The 21,604-nt window shown below is 47.4% G+C and overlaps 1 protein-coding gene across 6 annotated transcripts in view; it reads right to left on the bottom strand.

Moving 5' to 3' along the window:
• Positions 1 to 21,604, bottom strand: part of hhat (hedgehog acyltransferase) — a 43,008-nt gene that overhangs the window by 12,380 nt on the left and 9,024 nt on the right. For 3 of the 6 annotated variants that reach the window (XM_049006661.1, XM_049006662.1, XM_049006667.1), the window contains 7 exons: positions 20,790 to 21,002; positions 18,361 to 18,538; positions 15,166 to 15,316; positions 8,952 to 8,987; positions 1,470 to 1,671; positions 910 to 1,018; positions 217 to 361 (listed from right to left, as the gene is read on the bottom strand). In XM_049006661.1, coding sequence (XP_048862618.1) covers positions 217 to 361; positions 910 to 1,018; positions 1,470 to 1,671; positions 8,952 to 8,987; positions 15,166 to 15,316; positions 18,361 to 18,538; positions 20,790 to 21,002 — 1,034 coding nt within the window. The remainder of the gene's footprint in view (positions 1 to 216; positions 362 to 909; positions 1,019 to 1,469; positions 1,672 to 8,951; positions 8,988 to 15,165; positions 15,317 to 18,360; positions 18,539 to 20,789; positions 21,003 to 21,604) is intronic. The other 3 variants (XM_049006663.1, XM_049006666.1, XM_049006664.1) reach the window with 3 other exon arrangements.

Consider the following 21,604-nt stretch of genomic DNA (forward strand, 5'->3'; position numbering starts at 1 on the left):
TTAAATTTTAGCCAGATAGTAAGAGTTACACCTTACAGTTGGAAGTATGATGATTGGGGGGGAAAGCCATGACACAATTAAAAATGAATGTTTGCAATAAAGTGCTTGTTTCCACAATATTACATGTCCTTAATATAAACTGACAGATATTGGGCTCAAGACAAAGAAAACCAAGTGCATCTTGGGAAACGAGGCTGTGCATGCCAGACCACTCACCGTGAATGAAGACGCGCTTCCAGAAGATCCTGCCGACGTGGTTCCCTCCCAGGAAGACCAGGTTGGACAGGATGAGCATGGCAGTGGAGAAGGCCGAGAGGAATGCCTGAGCTCGTCTTCTCATGGGCGGGGACAGGCAGTGCTGCTGTGGCCACAGAGACCCATAGTTAGCCATCTAAAAGGGTAAGGAGGTTCTTCACAGGAGCTGCAGGGGCTCCGGACATAACCTACAGCTAGGACCCCAAGAATACCCCATCAAGGGGACCTCAGTGGTAGTAGAGCTACATGCTAAATTCATGATTCCAGTTTCAATCAGCTTCACCCTAATTGGACTAAATCATGTCCAATACGATATACAATTTCAATTTCAAATCAATCTTAAACTGAGCAAATCTGAGTAAATCCCATTCTTTGCCACAGATTGCAGGTGTGCAGCAGAAATAAACCAGTCTGCTTCAATTTTCTGAAATGCGATCAAGTTAAAAATCATCCCTTATGAGTTCGCTTAGCAGGGTGCATTTTTTAATAACCATCCCGAGACAGTGACAGCGAGCTGGGAGGAACATTCTAGCAAATCATCCATCACCGTGTCACGGAGGCACACTGGCCTGATGGACGGGATCAGACAAACCATCTCCTTCCCAGAGTAAGAAACCGGAAACCTTTTCACTGGTAGCATGGCTACACACATACCAGGTAGCCCCAAAGACGAGGGGCAGGAGCACAGGGGCAGGAGCACAGGGGTAGAGAGCTCCGCTAGAAGCTGATTGGCAACCAGAGAGCTCTTTCTCCTGTCTCCCACCTACCAAAAACATAGAAAACATAAGGTCCCTCTGTATAAATTATAGCCTCTCTTATGCCTTCCACCTAAAAAAAAATCATAGAATTACCCATGGCAAAATTAAACATGGAGCAAGAGATTTGCAAAGCATGTTTAAGATCACCAAGATAAATATTTCCATATTTCACACTTATGTAAATGTATAACACATTCTGCAGGCTACAGTGATATATTTACACCCCCAGGTTCAGCATATAACAGTAATAATAATCACACAATAACAACTAGTAGCAATAATAATAATAATAATAATTACCTACTATGTGTTATTTGTGTTATGTGTTTTGTACTATAATATTATGGATTTATGTGTGACTGACAGAGTTGGCAAAATAAATAAAGGACATCTTATCCTCTAAATGGTGACACAGAAGCGGCTGGGGGAGGTCTGGCGCCATGCGGGCTCACGCACAATCGCCACGGACGCGTGGGATGAGGAGAGGAGAGTTCGTGTCGCGGCCTCCACTGTCAGGCTGGCCCAGTTCATCAGGGCCCAATTCCGCAGGTAGTCATGGCCGCCATGCCAGAAACAGACGAAGGCGAAGGCCAGGCAGGTGGACAGCGCCGTGTGGAGACGGCCCTTCCGAGATCCCCCCAGAGGGAGGTAGATGTACCTGGGGGGCGGGCGCACGTGCAACGGGGGCTCTGTTAGCATCAAGGGAGATTAGCGGCTGTGCTACATATTTATACAGTATGTCTCTCCTGCTATGACCCTGAAGCACCATAGCAAAACATCATGACCATAATCAGGGCACAGTGTAGGTCAATACGGTACTTATACAGCTGTATGTTTTGAGCCTCACATGCAAACGTAAGATGACAAACATATTGCACACAAATGAGCATTAGAAAGAAAATGCATGTACTTAGATATTTTGCATGTTTATATGGATACAGGTCTGGCCAGCCTAACATTTTCACCCACTTTGAAACTTCACCAGATCAGCGCCGTCCAGCTTCCCCCCCCCACCATCTTCGCCGGCGGCTAAAACGCACTGGATCAGTGAGAAACAGGGCAGCTCCCCCACCTGCCTCAGCTCCTTCCGCCATCGATAAGCGTGACGGCAAAAAAACGTCTCGGTGGAACCGATTTAAAGACTGCTTAACGATTTCTTGGGGTAAAGGAGTGGAAAAACTATTCGACAGTTCAATTAAACAATAGGAAAGGAGGGGGAGTGAGGCCCAATTGGGAGAGGAAAGATGGGACTGGTTGATGAGGGTAATGAAGCACATGCTGTATTGGCTCCAAGTTTCCATAGTGATTTTGCGCCGTCAACATGGAATGCTCAAACACCGGTCTTGGAGAATCTCAAGATCAGTCCTCTTTAAGTTCTGGTCTCACAAGGATTTTGCTAACAGCAAAAGGCTCACTGGACGTAGTATTTTTATACAATTTATATTTGAACTTCAAAACAAAAAAACAATAAGTAAATGTTGAATATTTATTGAAACAACAAAATGTATGTTTGCAGCTGCCAGCGTTCCTTGTAGTTTATTAAATGAAACCGGGTCAGGACCATGTGTGGAATGTATGCCTCATTTCTAAAGAACTGAGAACCACAACCGATGCAGCGCCAGGTTCTTGCAAGAGCAAGGATACCTAAAGGCTCCTATTGAGCCGACTCTTCATTCATGTGTCATTAAGCCGAATCGTCACTGCTGGGGAGGGCAGCATTCTGAGTGAGCTGTTTTGAAGGCTTGAACCTATTTCCCAGAGCCAACAGACACCTGCATATCTCTGTACAAGGGCTAGCGATTTACAAAACCCCTCATTACAAGCAAACAAAAATGCTCTAAATCTGTTTAAAAAACTCGCTAGCATTCTTAATAGGCGTAATAAGCTACAAATTACAGCAGGGTGTAACAAAAAGAAAAGGTATTGAGTCTTTGGTTGAATGCTCTCAAGAAGTGGGTCACGTTAAGTAACACCTCATTAGACTGCGGAATTTATTTTTTATTTTGTGTGAATACAAAATTCGCGGTAACGCTACAGTGCCGACACATGAAACCCTCTTTCAGGGTGGTAGAAAAAGCTCCTGCTTCTTGGTTTGAACAACAAGGGGAGGAAAAGGTGGCATGGTGCCTAACCAGTGCTTGATGGGACCTCCTGCACTGATCCAGTCGGACCAGCCGCCTGCACTCCTCGCTTTAAAAACGTATCGGATACAGAAAAACAAATCGCTAGCTCCGCCATTTTCTTCTGCATTGGGGAAAGCCTGCTTAAAACAGAATCCAAATCACAACCTAAATCACCTGTCTTTCAACCAAGAAAACAGGACTAGAGAGCAACAACCAACCATGTTTAACCATCTGCGGAGACAATTCTCCAGAGTCAGGGATTCAGCGAACAACACTGATCACCCCGAGATGTCGCGCCGTCCTCGGTGAGGCTTGTGTTTTAATCCACCCTAAGCGGCAGGAAGCTTATTCCTTAGCGGACTGGGAACCAGCACCATGGAATCGCCTCCCACAATGATTAGTCAACGGAGCACAAGAGTGTGCTGGGACGAGAATCTGGCATCTCATCCCACGACCCTCATTCAAGGGCTGATCTGCTTTGATTTTTCAATAAGAGCGAAGAAATTAATGAAATGCATTGGAAATATAAATCAGCGCAGCGCTGCCCTCCACCACCGGCAAATGGCAGCATCATTTAATGGTACGGAGTCACTAGCTGACACCAAACAGCTTAGACCGACCATGACGAACACGTTTCATTCAACAACATCCAAAGCACACAGCAAGTGCACGGTTAAAGCAGCTCTCGATATGCTACCGTCCCTGATTGGATGTGTGCAGTCACATGACCAGGTGTCATGACATGACATTCACCTCTCTAGGTTATATTCAGCTCAGCACGTTTCACATGGGTTCAGCCAAGACCAGCATTCAGGGGAAGGGATGTGATCTAACGGAGGTTTGTTTGTAACACGACTGAGCTGGACTGAACGAGATGTGCTTTTCAGAAGTCAGCCAGATGCCATATCTGAATTTCAAATAGGCTCCATACTTTTTCCACTGAGCGATATGAAAGAGAGACAGGCCATTAACAACAGTTAATCATTATATTTATGTATTATTATTTTTTTTTAAAAAAGTATTTTCCATTTACACAAGCATGAGTTCAGGTACATCAGAATACTTTCATTTCTGCATATTCGCAAAGACTCTCACTTCACCGCCTTTTACAAACCAGACCTGATACTCGACCGTTGGCTTCAACCGGCGCCAAAGGGAGTCCTGCTAAGGATGAAATACCCACAGGTCAGGACCTTTCACAGGTCGCCACTTGAGGGCGCATTTTTCATGAGGTCTCAGGTTTTTTGTATTTTTATCATTTATTTATTTTCATTTTTATTTATTTGATTGTATTCTACAATGTCTTGTTAATTTACTTTATCTTGTGCCCTTACTAGTGCCTATCCTGCCTTTACTATTTCTGTCCTTTAACACCAGTCCAGGGCTCAGTGAACATCAAAGCAGACTACAAGCCCGGGGGGGGGGGTTGAAGGCCGGTACCTCAACACTGTGACCAGGCTAATGGACAGGGGCGGCCGGGGGGCTGGTCACGCGCTACCAGACGTGCAGACCCATTAACAGTGACCACCGGCCCACCCTCTGCCCCCAGGTCTGACCCTCAGACAGCATTTCTCAACACGGCCCAAAACCCCATAGCGGCCCATGTTTTAGGCCCCACTAAACTCTCTGTCAGACAGGCTACATTTTTTTGCTGGGGGGGGTCCTCCAGGACCAGTTAGAGGAACACTGCCCTAAGAGAGTGTTGCTGTCATTAGCATTAAGCATTCATTTTTCAACCTCTATAATAGAATAGAATAGAATAGAATAAACCTTTATTATCCCACGAATGAGAAATTTAGGTGTTACAGAGCTCTTGCACAAAAACGTAATATAGAACAATAGGAGCAGGTAGATACACAAAGATATAAATACAAATGTACAAAAGTTTTGGAAATAAATAAAGATGTACAGAGATATGTACAAAATGTACAGAGATATGTACACAAGTGCGGGGGTGGGGTGGGGTGTGAATGATCCTGGTTACAGCATGTGATATGTCCGTCACTAATGACACTAATGACACTAATGAACAACAGGCTGGGTTCAGAGTATATTTTTTTATCTTACAATATCCAGACCAAGCTTGTAAAATAGACTGAAGGAGTTGGGGGGTGTGGTCAGCTGAATGGACCGAACCATAACCATGCAGATGGGGGGGGGGGGGGGGGGGGGTACCGCAGAGATGTATTTAAGGACCAGCAACATAACCGCAACTTATTCAGCTCTCACCTGTAAGACAGGGTTAGGCGACAGTGAATGACTAAATAAAGAAATACGATATTTATAAATGAAAACACCCTGCAGATTCTAAGCTTCTTTCAGTAATGGCGGTTCACTTGAATGGCGGAGCAGCACTGGCAGCACGACGTGTGGAGTCATGGGCTAACAGGTTCTGTTCTTTACACAGGTGTGTAGCCAGAGTGCAGTGAGGCGCTGCTCCCGATGCCCGTGTGCTGCACAGGGCACCTAGCAGCGTGCAAGCCTGCGCGAGTACAAAAGACCAGGAAAGAAAAAAAGCACACGCAGACACTAAAACAAAAGGGAACTGAGCCAACGGGATTATGCGTTCATTCTTATGCGCATATTTAGGCCAATGGGGTTTGGAGCCTCGCGCACAAAAAAAAAGAAAATATTGCAAGAAATAATCCATTCATCTGAGACCGTGTCCCATAATGCAGCGGAATAACAGGGAGATGCAAATACACGGCTGATCAAACGTTGTTTTATTTGAGGCCGTCCTGCCGGGACAGAATGATGCACCGTTTCTGCAGAAATGGAAACATGACCGCCGAATATGAAGGGGGAGGGGGACACCCTGGGAGATACTGGGGTCGGGGGGACGCGTGCGTGTCTCCGAATGCAGGAGGGGTCCCCGGGGTAGTAAGGAGTGTCAATGTCAGGGACGGCCATACAGTTTGGATACAGAAGCTTACAGAAAGAAAGAAAAAAAAATAATTGAAAAACCACCCATTACAGCAATGACACTGAACGGGATTTGAGGCCAAGCTGTATGACGGGTATGAAGCATGAAAGACAGGGACCAAGAGGAGACAAATTGTTGTCTCCGGGGCTCGACTCAAATCTCTGGGCCCCCCCGATCCTTTAATGTAATAACTGTATGTGGCCAATAGGGGGCATGGCTTGAGTGGTGGTAAGTAGCTACGATGCAGAGAGTGTGGCTGACAGGTTAGCTCACCCTTTGGTCTGCACAGACTCCAATGCTGCAGGCCAGTAACGGGAACACTGTGCTGTAAAAATGTAGATGATACGTAAAATCGAGGTAAAAAAGATTCTTGGCCATCTTGGGAAAGAGTAGGGGTGGTACCCCGATGCCCAGGCTAACACTGCCCACTGTGGCCCTATCAAATCTGGCCTCCTAATCATCCACTGTATCTAATTGGTGAATTTTCTCCTGCCCCTTCACCACCTTAGTTACTGATTGGTGAGCGTACCGGTGCAGAATGGCTGTCAGCACATCGCCCAGGCGGCTGCTACGCAGTGGTGGAGGTTGAAGTCACTATTGCTTCTGTAAGGCACTTTGAGTGTCTTGAAAAGAATTATACAAAAGTAATATTCATCCTTTCATTCATTCAAATAGCACCCTAACTGCCGGCGTCAGTGTCCTGTGAGTGGCACCGCTCCCCTACAAACAGCCAACAGGCCGGCTGCATAAACTCCCAACCGGGGAGCATTTTCACAGTGTGCCCCCCCCATATATTTACCGTAGGAGTCCCTTTAAAGGGTCTTGTTGCAGGTACACAAAATCACAGTGAAGCGCAGATGCTAATCTGCAGCTATCTAAGCCCCTTGGAAAGGCTATACAACTGACAGGTCATTACTTACACGCACCCCGAGAGACTAAGTCCCTCCCCATTCTTAATCCCTTTTGGCTTTTTTTACCATTTCATGCATCATAAGTACAGTGGGGGAGGTGGGTATCAAATACTCGGATGCGTTTACCCCGTTTGAAGCAGGAACTGAACTGCAAGACTGCAGGCAAAGGTCAGAGTAAAGATGCCGCATGCCTGCAGGAGCCCTGCAACCAGCCCTGAGGGGAAACAGGGCCCCACCGAGCGCAGGGACACCCATGCAGGAGAGGGAGCGGGGGGGCTGTCCAACACACCACAGGACTACGCGTCCATTACAGAGACAGTGAGCTTCGCAAAGACAGCTGCACTACTGCAGTCTACTGCTAACCCCTACTTATCTGCTATCATACAGTTGTTCCTTGCACTGGATGCAGATGAATGAATAAGTATTGCAAAGCACCTGTTGCACAAGCCTAAAAAAACATTTTTACGTTTGAAATTCATCAGAAATCATAGGATGACAAAGCTTTTCCTTCAGGAAAGTATATAACTTACTTTAAAACTTCGCTAATTATACACTCCCTGCGCTGGCCTCCATGGTAACAGGGTCCATGGAGACCACAGCAGGTTCCGACTGAGCCGCTTCACCAAGCCGACATGATGTGTGCAAACCCCATTCCTACAAAGTGACATCTTGCATAAACGCGCCTCCTGTTATATAGACGCGGGGAACAGCGTCATCCTGGGTTTGGCGACGGGAAGAAACGAAATTTCACTGAACATGGACAATGTCAGAAGTACAGCTATTTCAGAACGACGTCTTCTAATGCCGAAAGCATCTAATCAAAGCCCAGAGTCACACTGCCCGTCTGCTGGAGAACAGACTCTTCTGGCTGCATTTTCTGCAGTTAGTACAAAGACCCTGCTCGTCTAAGCAGGGCCAGCCGGCATCCGCAGCCGACGCATGGGAAGGCAGATCGACACGGAGAAAAACGACGAGAGGACAGCTGCGGGACTCGCGACGCGTCAAGGGTGATGGTGACGGCGTCCTCAGAGTTTCTCAGAAGCAGAAGGGAGATCGAGAAAGAACAAGCCGACCACAGGCCCTCCTGCGACACCTTTACCTTCACAGATCACATTGAAATATGTTACACTGCGTTTAATTAGCAAATTATAACACAGTCTGAGCCTTTGCTAACAAGTAAAAATAACTGACCTTTATAAATGCAATCGGTGGCGAAGCACACACTAATTTAGGCCCAACACCAAAGAGACAGCTGTTAACATTCCTGTACACAGGACAATTGGATCTTTCCAGCAGACCACCCACCTGTGCGGGTAACTAGATGCTGGCTCAACTGTCACCCAGCAGCACAGAGATCTGCCCCCCCCTCCCCCATCCCCACCCCATTGTGCTGTACAGCCGGTGACATTCCGTACAGGTACATGGCGTCTCGAACGCATTCGGTCTCAGCAGACCGGCAAAGAGAAAGAGGGAAAAAAAACAGGTACAAGTTGTTGATGTGGGATCGCTATGGAGACCAAAGCGGGTCTGGACTTCACTCGTTATTAGATGGGTCGATTGTCTCCTGACAGCTGACCTTTAAAAGTACATTTTCCTGTTCTCCCGCCCGCCTGTCGACCCCCTGGCCAAAACAGAGGGGCTATCCCAGTCGGTACTGCTGACTGCGAATTCATTAACACAGTCAATCCTGAAAATAAAGATACTCACCTCTTCGTTTAATTGCATCTCATTTTACTACGATCCTGTGACATTTGATGGGCGGGTAAATAAATACTAACAAAACTGAACTTTTCAATTTTTTAACTGAACTGTTTCAGGTACAGATGACATGAAGACCCTGAAGGCAGTCTTTCCATGGGGATTCCGTCAAACAGCACATCACAGTGAAAGGGAAGCGTCAAGCATGTAAATGGACAACGTGTATCGACTCCGACATTAATACATCGATGAGCTGGAGCGCAGGAAAGCAGATGTAACTCACCGTAAGAGCCAGCGGTACAGTCCCACGTCAAAGTGCCTGCAAGACAAGATTTCTGATATCAGACTCTACTCTCATACGACACACGGTCCGGCATATTAAAAGCTTAACGATCAAAATAATTTTCATGCCACTTCAGGAAGCCCAAACATGGGCACATACGAATAGCCCAGACTATACAAAACTACACTAAAAAGTTTGTTTCGTCACCTTTTTATTTTTTTGCTTGACTGCGGACTTACGTAACGCTGGGAACTCAAAAGCCACTCATGACTGACTGCAGCAGCACAGACACAAAGCTGAAGAGGCCCGAAACATCAACAGCTGCAAGTAATGATATTAATTAATCCCACGACAATCTGAAATCTAATGAGGCCACAGCTTTCTGAGCACTAAAGCAGCAAACTAATTTAAGCACTTCTCTCCGCTTGGTTATTATGTGCCTCATATAAAAAGCTCTCATTTTTTAGTCCCCAATAAATGCAAAAACAATTTCAATGCAGTCAAATGCAGAGATGTTAAAAAAAAAAGTTTCAGTATTGTAGCCTTTTCTAGCTTCCAAAGCACTAGCTTATCCCCGGAACAGTTAACCAGCTTTTCCAGCCACTAGTTAACACATCTGGACAGGTGTGTTAGTGCCACTGGTCAGTAGACAGAGAAAACACCCCCCCCACACCCCCCCCCCATGTGTCAGCTTCTGGATTATTTGTGTCATGTTATTAAAATGCATAATTGCTGCATAAATAATTCAATAATCATCAAGCAAAGCCCCATTAGATAATGCTCAGATCTCACCCACCAGTGCTGATTATTGCTACCCGCTCAGCGAAGGGGGGGGGGGGGGGGCAGGGGGTATTTCACACAGTGTCATGTGGCGGCACCGTGAACCTGCCGTTTCCAGACTCGCGGACAAGCTTCTGGAAAACAGCGATCCTGAGTGTCTTGTTTGAGGATTACAGGCACTTCCTGGAACATCCTCCAGGGACACATCCGCGGTGACTTGCCGGGTGCAGCATGTGTGTGCTCTCACACCAAAGTCGTGGGTTCCAACCCCATGTCGGGCTCTACATTTTCACTCAATAAAAAAGTGACTCGGCCCAAACTCCGTACCAGAAAAAGCTCCGATTAGCAGCAGTTAACCACATCTTAACCCAGGTGGCAGTTTTAACCAGCCATGCAAAGCCTGGCCTATATCCTCAAGACGTGTCTGGGATGTCTGGTGAGTACCAACAATAGGGCCTATTAATCACGGACATGGCAGGGGAAGCCTGAGCAGCGCAGGCTTCTGAGAGATAAATCAGAGCACATTAAGTCAGAGCGACGCTACATCCGGGCCCAAAGGGGTGCCGAGCAGGTGTCAGCTGGAGCTGCCCAGAGAGGAAGTTTAAAGGAATTGATGGGGCTCTGTAACCTGTCACAGCTGAGGACAAAGGGACACAGACAGACAGGCAGGCAGAGACAGGCAGGCAGACATGCACAGGCAGGCAGAGACACAGACAGACAGACAAACAGACAGACATGCAGATGGACAGAAACAGTCAGACAGGCATAGACACAGACAGGCAGGCAGACAGACATGCAGATGGACAGAAACAGACAGACAGGCATAGACACAGACAGACAGCCATAGACACAGACAGGCAGGCAGCCAGACAGACAGGCTGACACAGACAGACAGACAGGCAGACACAGACAGGCAGACACAGACAGGCAGGCAGGCAGACACAGACAGGCAGACAGCCAGACAGACAGGCAGCCAGACAGCCAGACAGACAGGCAGCCAGACAGGCAGCCAGACAGGGCAGACAGACAGGGCAGACAGACAGGGCAGACAGACAGGGCAGACAGACAGACCACCGTAAAGAATATAAACACATTTACAAAAAGACATTTACATAGTAATAAAGTCACCATACATAATAAACGGCAATTAACCATAAATGTGCAAAGTATGTTAGTATCCATCGAGCGTTAGCATCCCTCCCCGGAGCAGGAGGTCAGCCTGATCCATGAGCCCAGACAGGACCACAATGTGACCTGATCCAAGCGGCCTTCGAGGCTGAAGGAGTGCAGTGGTTATGGCATTTAATCAAGTTTATGCACAATTAATGGCATTTAATAATTCATCCCATGTGCTGTGGCATTTGATATTAACTGTATTACTGTAACTACACTGCAACACATTAGTGTAAAAATGCTACGGGAACTTTTCAAAAGGTCTGTCGGCACACAAACTGGTCTCAGTGTTTCACTGACAATCAGAAACTGTCAAACAATCAATCTACACTTTGCAACACTTGGCCTGAAAACAGGATAATTGTTCACATTTTATTTCACTTTACAATTCTATTATCGGCTTACACTGTATAACAGTTGCAACACTGAAAACACAGAAAATAATAAATAAATTAGCCGCAAAGGCAACTTAACCTGGACCGACAGAAAATATATCAAAAACAAAGCGGAGATACGCTTTTCACTGAAGCAAAGCCTTATGGAAATTACTAGAAATTATGGCTAACTCCAGACCCTAAATAGCAAATAAAAAAGTTAATTAGCTTCTCATTAAGACCCAGCTTTTTTTCCCTCTAATATTAATCATACTAACGAGACCCAGGCTGAGAGGGAACTTCATAAGAAGGCAATAAAGTTTAAACGAGCGCAGTGGAGCCGGTGAGTGCCGGTTTGCGGACGGCCTGGTTCACAGGCCGATATCGACAGACCGAGACGCACAGGCCAGCATGGTGACCGCCAGTGTCTGTAATCATTTAGTGGGGGTCCATGTCGCTTTCGAGAGCCGGTTAAGGCATTGCCATTTGCAGCAATACACAACAATAAAGTCCCTCGCTGCTCTCCTGAGTTCTTAGTCACTTACGTAATTGCAGTGCAGGGGGGTGATACGCGGCTTAGCGGGTCAGTTCTGTGATCGGAAGGTCGCTGGTGGTCAGCAGAGTGATATCACTGCTGGGTCCTTGAGCGAGGCTTTTAACCCCAGTTTCTGCAGGGACTGTCACCCAAAGTTTCCTCAAAGATTAAAGATGCGAAAGAAACACAGATGCTCAACCTTCATGAAAGGCTGCCCTTCCCACCACAGATGAAATACACAAAATACAACAATGCTTCAAAGGAGGTTCTAAGCACATGAAATGCCTTTTAAAACACCAAATACATTAGGGGCTCACTATCCTACTTTTGACAAGAGCTACCTGTAACATCACCGCCTGAACGCTAACCTTGAAGGCTACGAACCTCCTCCACCGGTGAGGATGGCTAATACAAGGTGACCCTGCAGATTCATTGCCCTTTAGCACAGATCAAGTTCCGTCTGTTAAGAGAAATTCAGTGGATCTTGCTGATAAAGACCGAACGTTGGCTCTGATTGCACTGCATCAGTGGAACACGCAAAGAACAATAGGTACGTAGCGTAAAAGGGTGGATATAAGGAGCTTGTTTCCTCTCGAATCAAGCAATGCATTCATGGCTGGCAGAGAACTCAGACTTAACCGAGAAGAAGCTGCGGCTCTCACGTTTCCATCATTATCCATTATCATCATTATAAGTCGTTAATCAGTACTAATATCTGAACTATTACCTCAAAAAAAATCTGAAACATATGCAGCAAAATAGGGGAGGAACAGCATGAGAATGTTTGCAGAAAAAGAGGGGGGAACAGCATGAGAACATATGCAGAAAAAGAGGGGGGAACAGCACGAGAACGTATGCAGCAAAAAGGGGGGAACAGCACGAGAACGTATGCAGCAAATGAGGGGGGAACATCACGAGAACGTATGAAGTGAAGGGGGGGAACAGCACGAGAACGTATGCAGCAAATGAGGGGGGAACATCACGAGAACGTATGCAGCAAAAGAGGGGGGAACATCACGAGAACGTATGCAGCAAAAGAGGGGGGAACATCACGAGAACGTATGCAGCAAAAGAGGGGGGAACATCACGAGAACGTATGAAGTGAAGGGGGGGGAACAGCACGAGAACGTATGCAGCAAAAGAGGGGGGAACAGCACGAGAACGTATGCAGCAAAAGAGGGGGGAACAGCACGAGAACGTATGCAGCAAAAGAGGGGGGAACAGCACGAGAACGTATGCAGCAAAAGAGGGGGGAACAGCACGAGAACGTATGCAGCAAAAGAGGGGGAACAACACGAGAACGTATGCAGCAAAAGAGGGGGAACAGCACGAGAACGTATGCAGCAAAAGAGGGGGGAACAGCACGAGAACGTATGCAGCAAAAGAGGGGGGAACAGCACGAGAACGTATGCAGCAAAAGAGGGGGGAACAGCACGAGAACGTATGCAGCAAAAGAGGGGGGAACAGCACGAGAACGTATGCAACAAAAGAGGGGGAACAGCACAAGAACGTATGCAGCAAAAGAGGGGGAACAGCACGAGAACGTATGCAGCAAAAGAGGGGGAACAGCACGAGAACGTATGCAGCAAATGAGGGGGGAACAGCACGAGAACGTATGCAGCAAAAGAGGGGGGAACAGCACAAGAACGTATGCAGCAAAAGAGGGGGGAACAGCACGAGAACGTTTGCAGCAAAAGAGGGGGGAACACCATGAGAACGCATGTAGCAAAAGAAGGGGGGAACAGCACGAGAACGTATGCAGCAAAAGAGGGGGGAACAGCACAAGAACGTATGCAGCAAAAGAGGGGGGAACAGCACAAGAACGTATGCAGCAAAAGAGGGGGGAACAGCACGAGAACGTATGAAGTGAAGGGGAGGAACAGCACGAAAACGTATGCAGCAAAAGAGGGGGGAACACCATGAGAACGCATGTAGCAAAAGGGAGGGGAACAGCATGAGAATGTATACAGTGAATCACATCTCAATGTGCAGCTTCACAGATGACTTGTGAACCTTGAAATCCTCCTAATGCAAGACGGGGCCAATGTATTATCAGAATTGACTATTGAAGAAATAATTCTTTTCTGAACTATCAGACCTGACAGTCACTGCTAGTCTTCCAAAATCCCCCCATGTAACAATCTATGCAAATTCATTAAGGGCCAAACATAAAGGACCGAGAACAGAGGAAAAACAAATCATTATGCGTCATGATGTCAAATGCTAAATTTTCCTAAGATAACGTCCAAGCCCTATTTTTATGCAATGCCGTTTTTGTAACAGAAGGCAAAGGTGAACTTTGCGTTCGGTCCAAAGATGAACACCAGCATGAACGCAAAACTACTACTAAAACGAGCCAGTGAACAACGTGCCACCAGACATTCAAACCTGCCCACCAAAACCACCAAAACACTTCTTAGATATCTATTACTCTATAGCAGAAGGCTACACAGCAGTTTTCCAGCCCAACGTGATGCAGGGTTTTGTTGCATTAGCTGTGTGGAAATAAGCCCCCCCTCCACACCCCCACCCTTAGGGGCATTAACACCAGCGCGTCATGGGGTACAATATCTCTGAAGAAAAACAGTTCAAGGGCATGGGAATTCATGATGTTCTGACAGGCACTGGGATCACTGAGAAATCTGAGGTCTGACTGCCATGATCCGCGACCCAGTAGGATAAGCGGTTTGGAAAATGGATGGATGGATGGATGTATGGATGGATGGACTGCCATGATGCGGCACCTTCTATGACACGTCGTGACCTCGGCAACAGGGTCGTACAGATAAAGAGCGAGGATGACAGAGAAGAGAGGGCCACACGTGACGGGAGGGATCCGAACACACGCTGTGTTTCTGTTCCAAGGAGAAACACCAGGGGCACCTGCAACTGCCAGACAGTCCCTAACCACTCATGTTAATGAGGGGCTTTACCCAGAATGCACCTTGCAGGCAAGAACAATTTAAAATCATCCTTACTAATGAAACCACAAAAATTACGATCCTTCGATTAAAAATTTTGTATTCTTGATATGAGTGCATCACATGAAGACGAAAACACGAATGCGGCAAAGATGCCTTGGAATGATGGCATTTTGGGAATGCGACACATAAACAAAGGCAAGCCCTGGTTATGCTAATGTGCAGCAGCACACTGACGGCTTTTAAGTTCTGTTTCAAAGCAAATAGGTTCTTACTGGTAATACTGTAGTTAATCTAATTCTAATAATAAAAAAACCTTTGCCTTCTCTGCCCCCTGCAGGCGATACGCAGCACTGCATTACATCTCGCAGGTTTCACCTGTTGGTCTCCTCTAGGAGCCAAGGGTCAGCAGAGCCCTCCCCTCACCTCACCTCCACATCCCGGTGAAGCTGTACATGGTGCTGACACAGCGAGGTTGTGGGGGCGGCTCCAGTCCATCCAGTCGGGCCAGCAGAGCGGGCAGGCCAAACAGCACCAGGTATTTCACGTAGAAGAACTGGACCAGCGCCAGGGCCAGACCACCTGTGAGGCAAGAGAGGGTCCCATTACCCAGTGACCTGCTGGTACAGGAAAACATCTGCACCCCTCCACTGGGGGGCACCGTAAACATGTAATGAGCATGATAGTCTCTCCTCAGTTACTCCAGGTCACACATGCGTCATGCTACCTATAGAGCTTAGGCCCTGGCAATCAGCCAGCGGCTCTCTGTCGCCCGCTAAACAATCCATTCATCATTCAAAGCTACAGGACGTTAAGGAGGATCGCCCCCTGGTGGCAAAGGCCTGAACAGTGTCACGCCCTGTAAGGCCTCTGATATCACACACAGCAAATCGTGTTTAATTATGATGGTGCAAAGAGATTAGACAATGGGGGGGTTTGAACTCCAGGCCAGCGGTACAAACGAAGGCCGAAACGGGAAGAGCCAAGGGTCCCGCTAGAAGGAAAGACACCCCCAGAACTGCTGGGCTTTCTGTGCCACTGCTTGTTACATCAAGAGCAGAAGCCAGACACCGGCTATCCATGCTGGCTGCTGGGGCCGCCGACGAACCGAGCGTCGGGCTGTTTTTGGAGGCTGGGGTCATGTTTGCGTCGACCTGCTTCACTTAGTCACCAAATGTTTGCATTTCCCATCCAGACACAGTCTAAATCAGTGATTATGCACCAATGCCGTTTGACTCAGATGTGGGTGAGACAGGTTTGACTCAGATGTGGGTGAGAAAATCGATGCTAGACAAGTAACTGAAAAGAAAACCAGCGTACAGACTGACTCCCAGGTCTGGATCATTTACGGCAGTGTTTCTCAAGCCAGTGCTCCCGTACCCCCCATTCGACAGCCCACATTTTTGCTCCCTTCCATTTCACATGCTAATACATTTATCTGACACTTTTGACCACAGCAACGTGCAGTAAAATGGTTACAATTTGTTTGCCATCCCTGGGATTTGAACCTATGACCTCTGTGTTAATGCAGCACTCGACAGGTTGAGTCAGAGGAGCTACCAGCTCGCAGCCCCTAGGAGCTAGCGAAAACATGGAGTGGTGGGGGGGGGGAGGGCGTGGGGACTGGGCTGAGAAACACTGACGTACAGGATGCGTGTCACAAACGACTCAAGGTATGGATGGAGATGCTTCATTGTCCGAAAGAGACAGAGCGAACTGCCGTGATATTTTCAAGCCACATTTGAAACGCTGCACATCAGCAGGGGGTCGGAGACTCCTGCTGTCTGCCGCATCCCACGCCTCCCACCCCCCCAAAGAATAGCAGACTCTCCTGACTCAGGGCTCATTTGCATTTAAATGGCCCCTGCCCCACAAGAACACAGATTACCTGTACAGAGCACGCTTGCTTTTCGCAAATACTGCGTACCAGATTCTTACGTGTCCACCATCCCCCCCCCCCCCCCCCACCTATCATTTCTGACAAGTACTTTAAACCAGAACACAACTGCATTACACAGGAACATATCTACTGACACATTCTATAATTAGAATCAAACCTTCATATTGCGGAATGCGCCACTTCAAACCAAGTGGTGTAATTTATTACAGTTATTACGGCAAGTCATGACTTACGGACTGCATAAGCCAAACCAGCTGACCCAGCCGACGGCAGTGGTGTCAGGTCGCGCTGCGATTTGCTTGAGCCGAATTTCAATGGCTGAGAGGTGAGAGGCTAGCCGGGCATAAACAGGGATTTCCGCAATCTGGATTTAATACCCATCTTCAAGGCAGCAAGGGGCAGAATTCTGGTTAAAATGCAGCCACCATCTGCCGAGGAGGGGTGGGATACAAAGAGAGGGGAATTGAGGCTTTGAAGCTCATAGCAGGTGGGATTACGGGGTGACTGGTACCCTCACTGACTGGTACTCATGACTGACAGCCTTGTCCGTTCTTTTCTGGCAAAGGACACCACAAGACACCCTTGGGGAGAAGTAAGACGTTGTCGCGGGTTCCAGTATTACGCACACGCTCTAAAGCACGATTTCATACGATCAGAAGGCAGAAAACAGCCTCTCTCAAATTACCTCAGGGAGTAGCGCTTAAACCTCAGCTTTTAAAGAACAAAATATTCCAAGGGCCTTGCAGTTCTGTGACGCAGGACCTGACAGAAGTTCAGTAGTAAATTGGCCCTTCAGATACACCTTCTGCCACAGCGTTTCCCATAATGCAAAGCGGGAGAGATGCATCTGTTTCTCGAGTGGCTGAATTCTCTAGAGAACACATTCATATGAACACTCAGCACCTCAGAAACAGTCCGGCCGCACTACCACGCCTCCTTCTAGAAGTTTCTTTCTGATCTTTCAGATCAAACAAGTCGAGGGTCAGAATTTTTCCTTCAATGAGAGTCAGAATAGAAAAGTTGGACGACAAAGTTTGAAACTAAACTAGTTAAGATTACACACTTCACTTTGGGAGAAATGGCTAGTATAGAAAGTATAGGCTAGTAAATGAAAAATCTAAAGTCAACAAAACATATTGGTGCCCGTTACAAAACATGCTTGTTGACAGAACATAACACTCAGAAAACAAAAAGCAGTCAGAGCGAATTTCAAATCAGTTTCGGGAAGCTGCCTGCCGCCTAAACGCGATGCGAATAATTATCACTTTCTGATCAGAATGATCCAGCATCTGACGACTGTTCCTCACACAGCAGATGGTCTGGCCTCTGCTTTGGTATCAAAGCGATCTACGGGGTCAGAGTTCCCCAACAGTACGGGAGGCGTTGGAACACCTCACATAAGCTACCAGTGGAACCACACCAAGACGGAGGTCTGGATCGATGTACTTCCCCCTTGTACGTGTTGCCTGCACGTCTTGACTAATTACACGGAGCCAAGGCAGGAGCAGCATAACAAGCTGAGAAAATGAGTCTCAAAAGGTTGCAGCACCAAATGAAAGCCGCTTTCTGGGTTACACTGGGAAGGAAACTCCGCGTGATCAAAGGCTTCTAGCTGAAATCCCTCAAGGGGACGGATGTTGTACCATCGAAACAGAATCTTCAGAACATTCGGGAAATACTCCGTGGCAATTAGAAAAGCATAGTGGGAACTCCAGGAGATTCTCACCCAAGGCCCACGGGGGCAGTATCTGCAGATAGGTCTCGTTGTTCTGGATGGCGTGCATGTACATGAGGTGGACCAGGGTCTCAGCCAGAAGCCACCAGGCTAAGATCCGGCCGGCGCTACGGAGCAAGGCGAGGAGGTCTAGCTTCGGGCTGGTGCCACCGTCGCTGGTGCTCTGCAACTGGAACCAGAGGGAAAGCGGGTCACTGATCTGGCCGGGAATCTCATAGGCGATACAGCAGGAGATCAACGCAAGAGGGTATGATGGATGAACCAGCAGTACACCCCCAGTATGTCACTGAGATGGCAAACGGATATTCTCTGGTCCTGAGAGGCATGGTGAAGTAGCAGTCCTGTGATTGGCTGACACTTCACAGAAGCAGTAGGCACATGACACGGATCTGGGTAGCCGCTCCTCTCTGCCGGATCTGTGCCTCCCAGCTTCCCACCTCAACAACAAAAGAGGAATGCGCCTCTGCTTCACTCACACCCCGATCCTCCTTCCACGCAGCTCTGCATGCCACACCTCGCTGAACGTGCCAACATGGGACCCGTGACCATGTTACGGGGTACAGCTGATACATGCAGGTGTCTAGAGGAAGAGCTGAACTCACTATCATCCAAAATGCAAAAACTGACTCAAGAACATTAGTGAACAGCTTCAATCTCCACTGGCCAAGAGCAGACAAATACACTTTGGATCATATCACCTGACAAAGATCAAAAACCGAACCTTTAACTCTAATTAGGTTGTTTTTTGAGCCTAATTAGAGCCTAATTGTTTACAACTAATTATCTTACTGGAAAAATGCATATAATCTTCCAAAATACCCTGAGAAAGAGAGATGTCAGTAAAATGAGGTATAACTGATAAAATGCAGTGTTTCTCACTACTGTCTGATGATCCTCAGACTGCTGACAGGCTGCATTCCCAACAAATCGTGAAGGCAGCCCCTTCTGTAAAAAGTCACCCGGCTGGTCTTTGACTCGCGGGTCGGGCTTCCTCTCTGACGGGCAGAACGACACGAGCAGTGATTAAAAAGCCCAGCGAGTCTGTGGGATTTAATGAGCTGGGATCCGTCTGGGACACACAAATGGGCCCTTCAGAACAGAACCGCGAGCGGGAGATGCGACGGGGCACGCGGCAAGGGAGACTGACGTCAGCGCCGACTGATGGAACCCTTCGCGGTAACCATGGAGACCAAGACGTCCATGCTAAACTGCTGGACCAACATTTCAATCGCATTTTGCCTAACTACCTTTGATAAGATTAGCTGAATGCTAACATTACCATCTTAAACCTGGACCTGTAGCCATTAACCAGCTAGTAGCTATTAACTTGGTGAGATCAGCCCCCCCCCAAATACAGAAACATAAGACTCCTAACTGGCTGCTAGGGTGCTGGGGTTACCATAGTAACCAACTTCTGAAGAATACTGGTAGCCGGCCGGCTCCCTGTCGCCAAAGCCACCTGAGCGTCTCCACCTGTGAAATTGCATAATTTCAGGCGGTGTGTTCTGCGTAGCGGGCTCCGTGCTACGCAAGATGCCATTTTAAGGACGAGGGAACCAATTACACGAAAGAGACTTTAAATTTAAATGGATAAGCATCTGAGATGGAGTTGAAGGCAGCAGGAGCTTGGGAAAGGGACTTCTGGGAAAGAGGAGCACATGGCAACCACAATACGCACGATCCACCTGTACTTCAAGAGCCAGTTACCCGAAATCACACTGCGTGAGCAAGGTGGAGAGAAATAAGAACTGTAACATATTTATGTGAGAAAAGCACAAAAATATTCCCAATCCAATCCAAGAAACTCAATGTCACACGAACAGGCATCTCAGAGACATGGGGGCAGCCGGCCCCCCGCTAAATGGAAGACGACCTGATGCCAGTTGAACATTTCAGCAGTGCAGCTAATTAGGTACACACCATAAAACGGGGAGATTACACATGTGCGCCCTGGGATGGGGGGCACCGCTGTCTCTGGGTCTGCCGAGAGACCGTTTGGTCTAACAGCGAACCGGAAAGCAAAGCAGCTACTCTGCTACCCGCCTCTCCCCTGCTACTCCTCATTAAGCACAACTTTAATTAGCGTTCCGTCAATAGCTGTCAGTGCTGACAGACAAACATGATTAACACTTAATTTACTCCAGTGATTCGATCCTCGTGTGATACTCGCTTCTTCCTGCACGTGTGAACTGCATCAGTAACGTTTTGTTAATAAAAGGAGAGGTGACTTGAAGATGGCAGAAGACCAAGATGATGAGGCCATTCATTCTTCAGATTACATCAGCATCTGTCAGGTGCCCTGTAGCCCCACACACAAACTACAAATCCCTCAGCTAGCCACTGACCACCTTCAGTTTGCAGAAAAGGGCTGTATTAATCGCTCTGGCGACTCCGAACTGGGCTTGGGAGTAGGAACTTACGTGCTGGGTGAAATCCTGGAAACTGATGATGGGCCCATTGTAGAACAGGGGGTGGTAGAAGGTGTACGCAGTCAGCCAGAAGATGTCTGTGAACCTCCCCACCACTAGGTGGCGACAACAGTGGTCCAGGCTGTAGCTGATGGAGCGGAGGCTGCAGACAGCCACACTGAAAAGCAGAAGGTAGTACTCCGCCTCCGTCTCATACCAGCCTCTCTGCAGGGACAAAGTACAAAACTAACAATTTAGCATAAACGCTAAACTTTCATTTATAGAGATAATGACATTTTGCGGGCCAATGCGAACCCAGACACCTACACATAACCACAGCAAATATGACAAATTCTCCCTTCACAAGTTCCCAAAGCTTTGAATATCCCTCAACACATCAGCGCTTTGAAGAGAAGCTTTGAACTTTAGATATTAGCCGGGATGATCATGAGTCACTTAAGCAGAGAGAACAATGCGATGCATCCTAGTCACATGTCCATTAAAATAAAGCAGATCTTAAGGGAATAAGATCCCCGGCAGCTGAAAAATAGCTGCACATTAGGAAGGGAGGGTAAAAGGACCAGCAGAGCTTGAGAGGACAAAGGGGTTATCACCAGTTTCTTGGAGAATTTAAATTAATTGATATTCAGCAGAGGCTAATTAATTAATATTCATATTTGCTTTTTTTTGCCAAAATGGGCTTACAAGGTTAAGGGAACACGGATACAGAGTGCAGTGGGATGAAATGAGGATTTAGGGGCATTGTAAGTACAATCAGTTAGTGTAGCCTTGGTTCGCAGTGATAAAGGGGTATCACGTCATAACGA

This window comes from Brienomyrus brachyistius, chromosome 3, assembly GCF_023856365.1.
Source record: "Brienomyrus brachyistius isolate T26 chromosome 3, BBRACH_0.4, whole genome shotgun sequence".
In the NCBI taxonomy this organism is placed as follows: Eukaryota; Metazoa; Chordata; class Actinopteri; order Osteoglossiformes; family Mormyridae; genus Brienomyrus; species Brienomyrus brachyistius.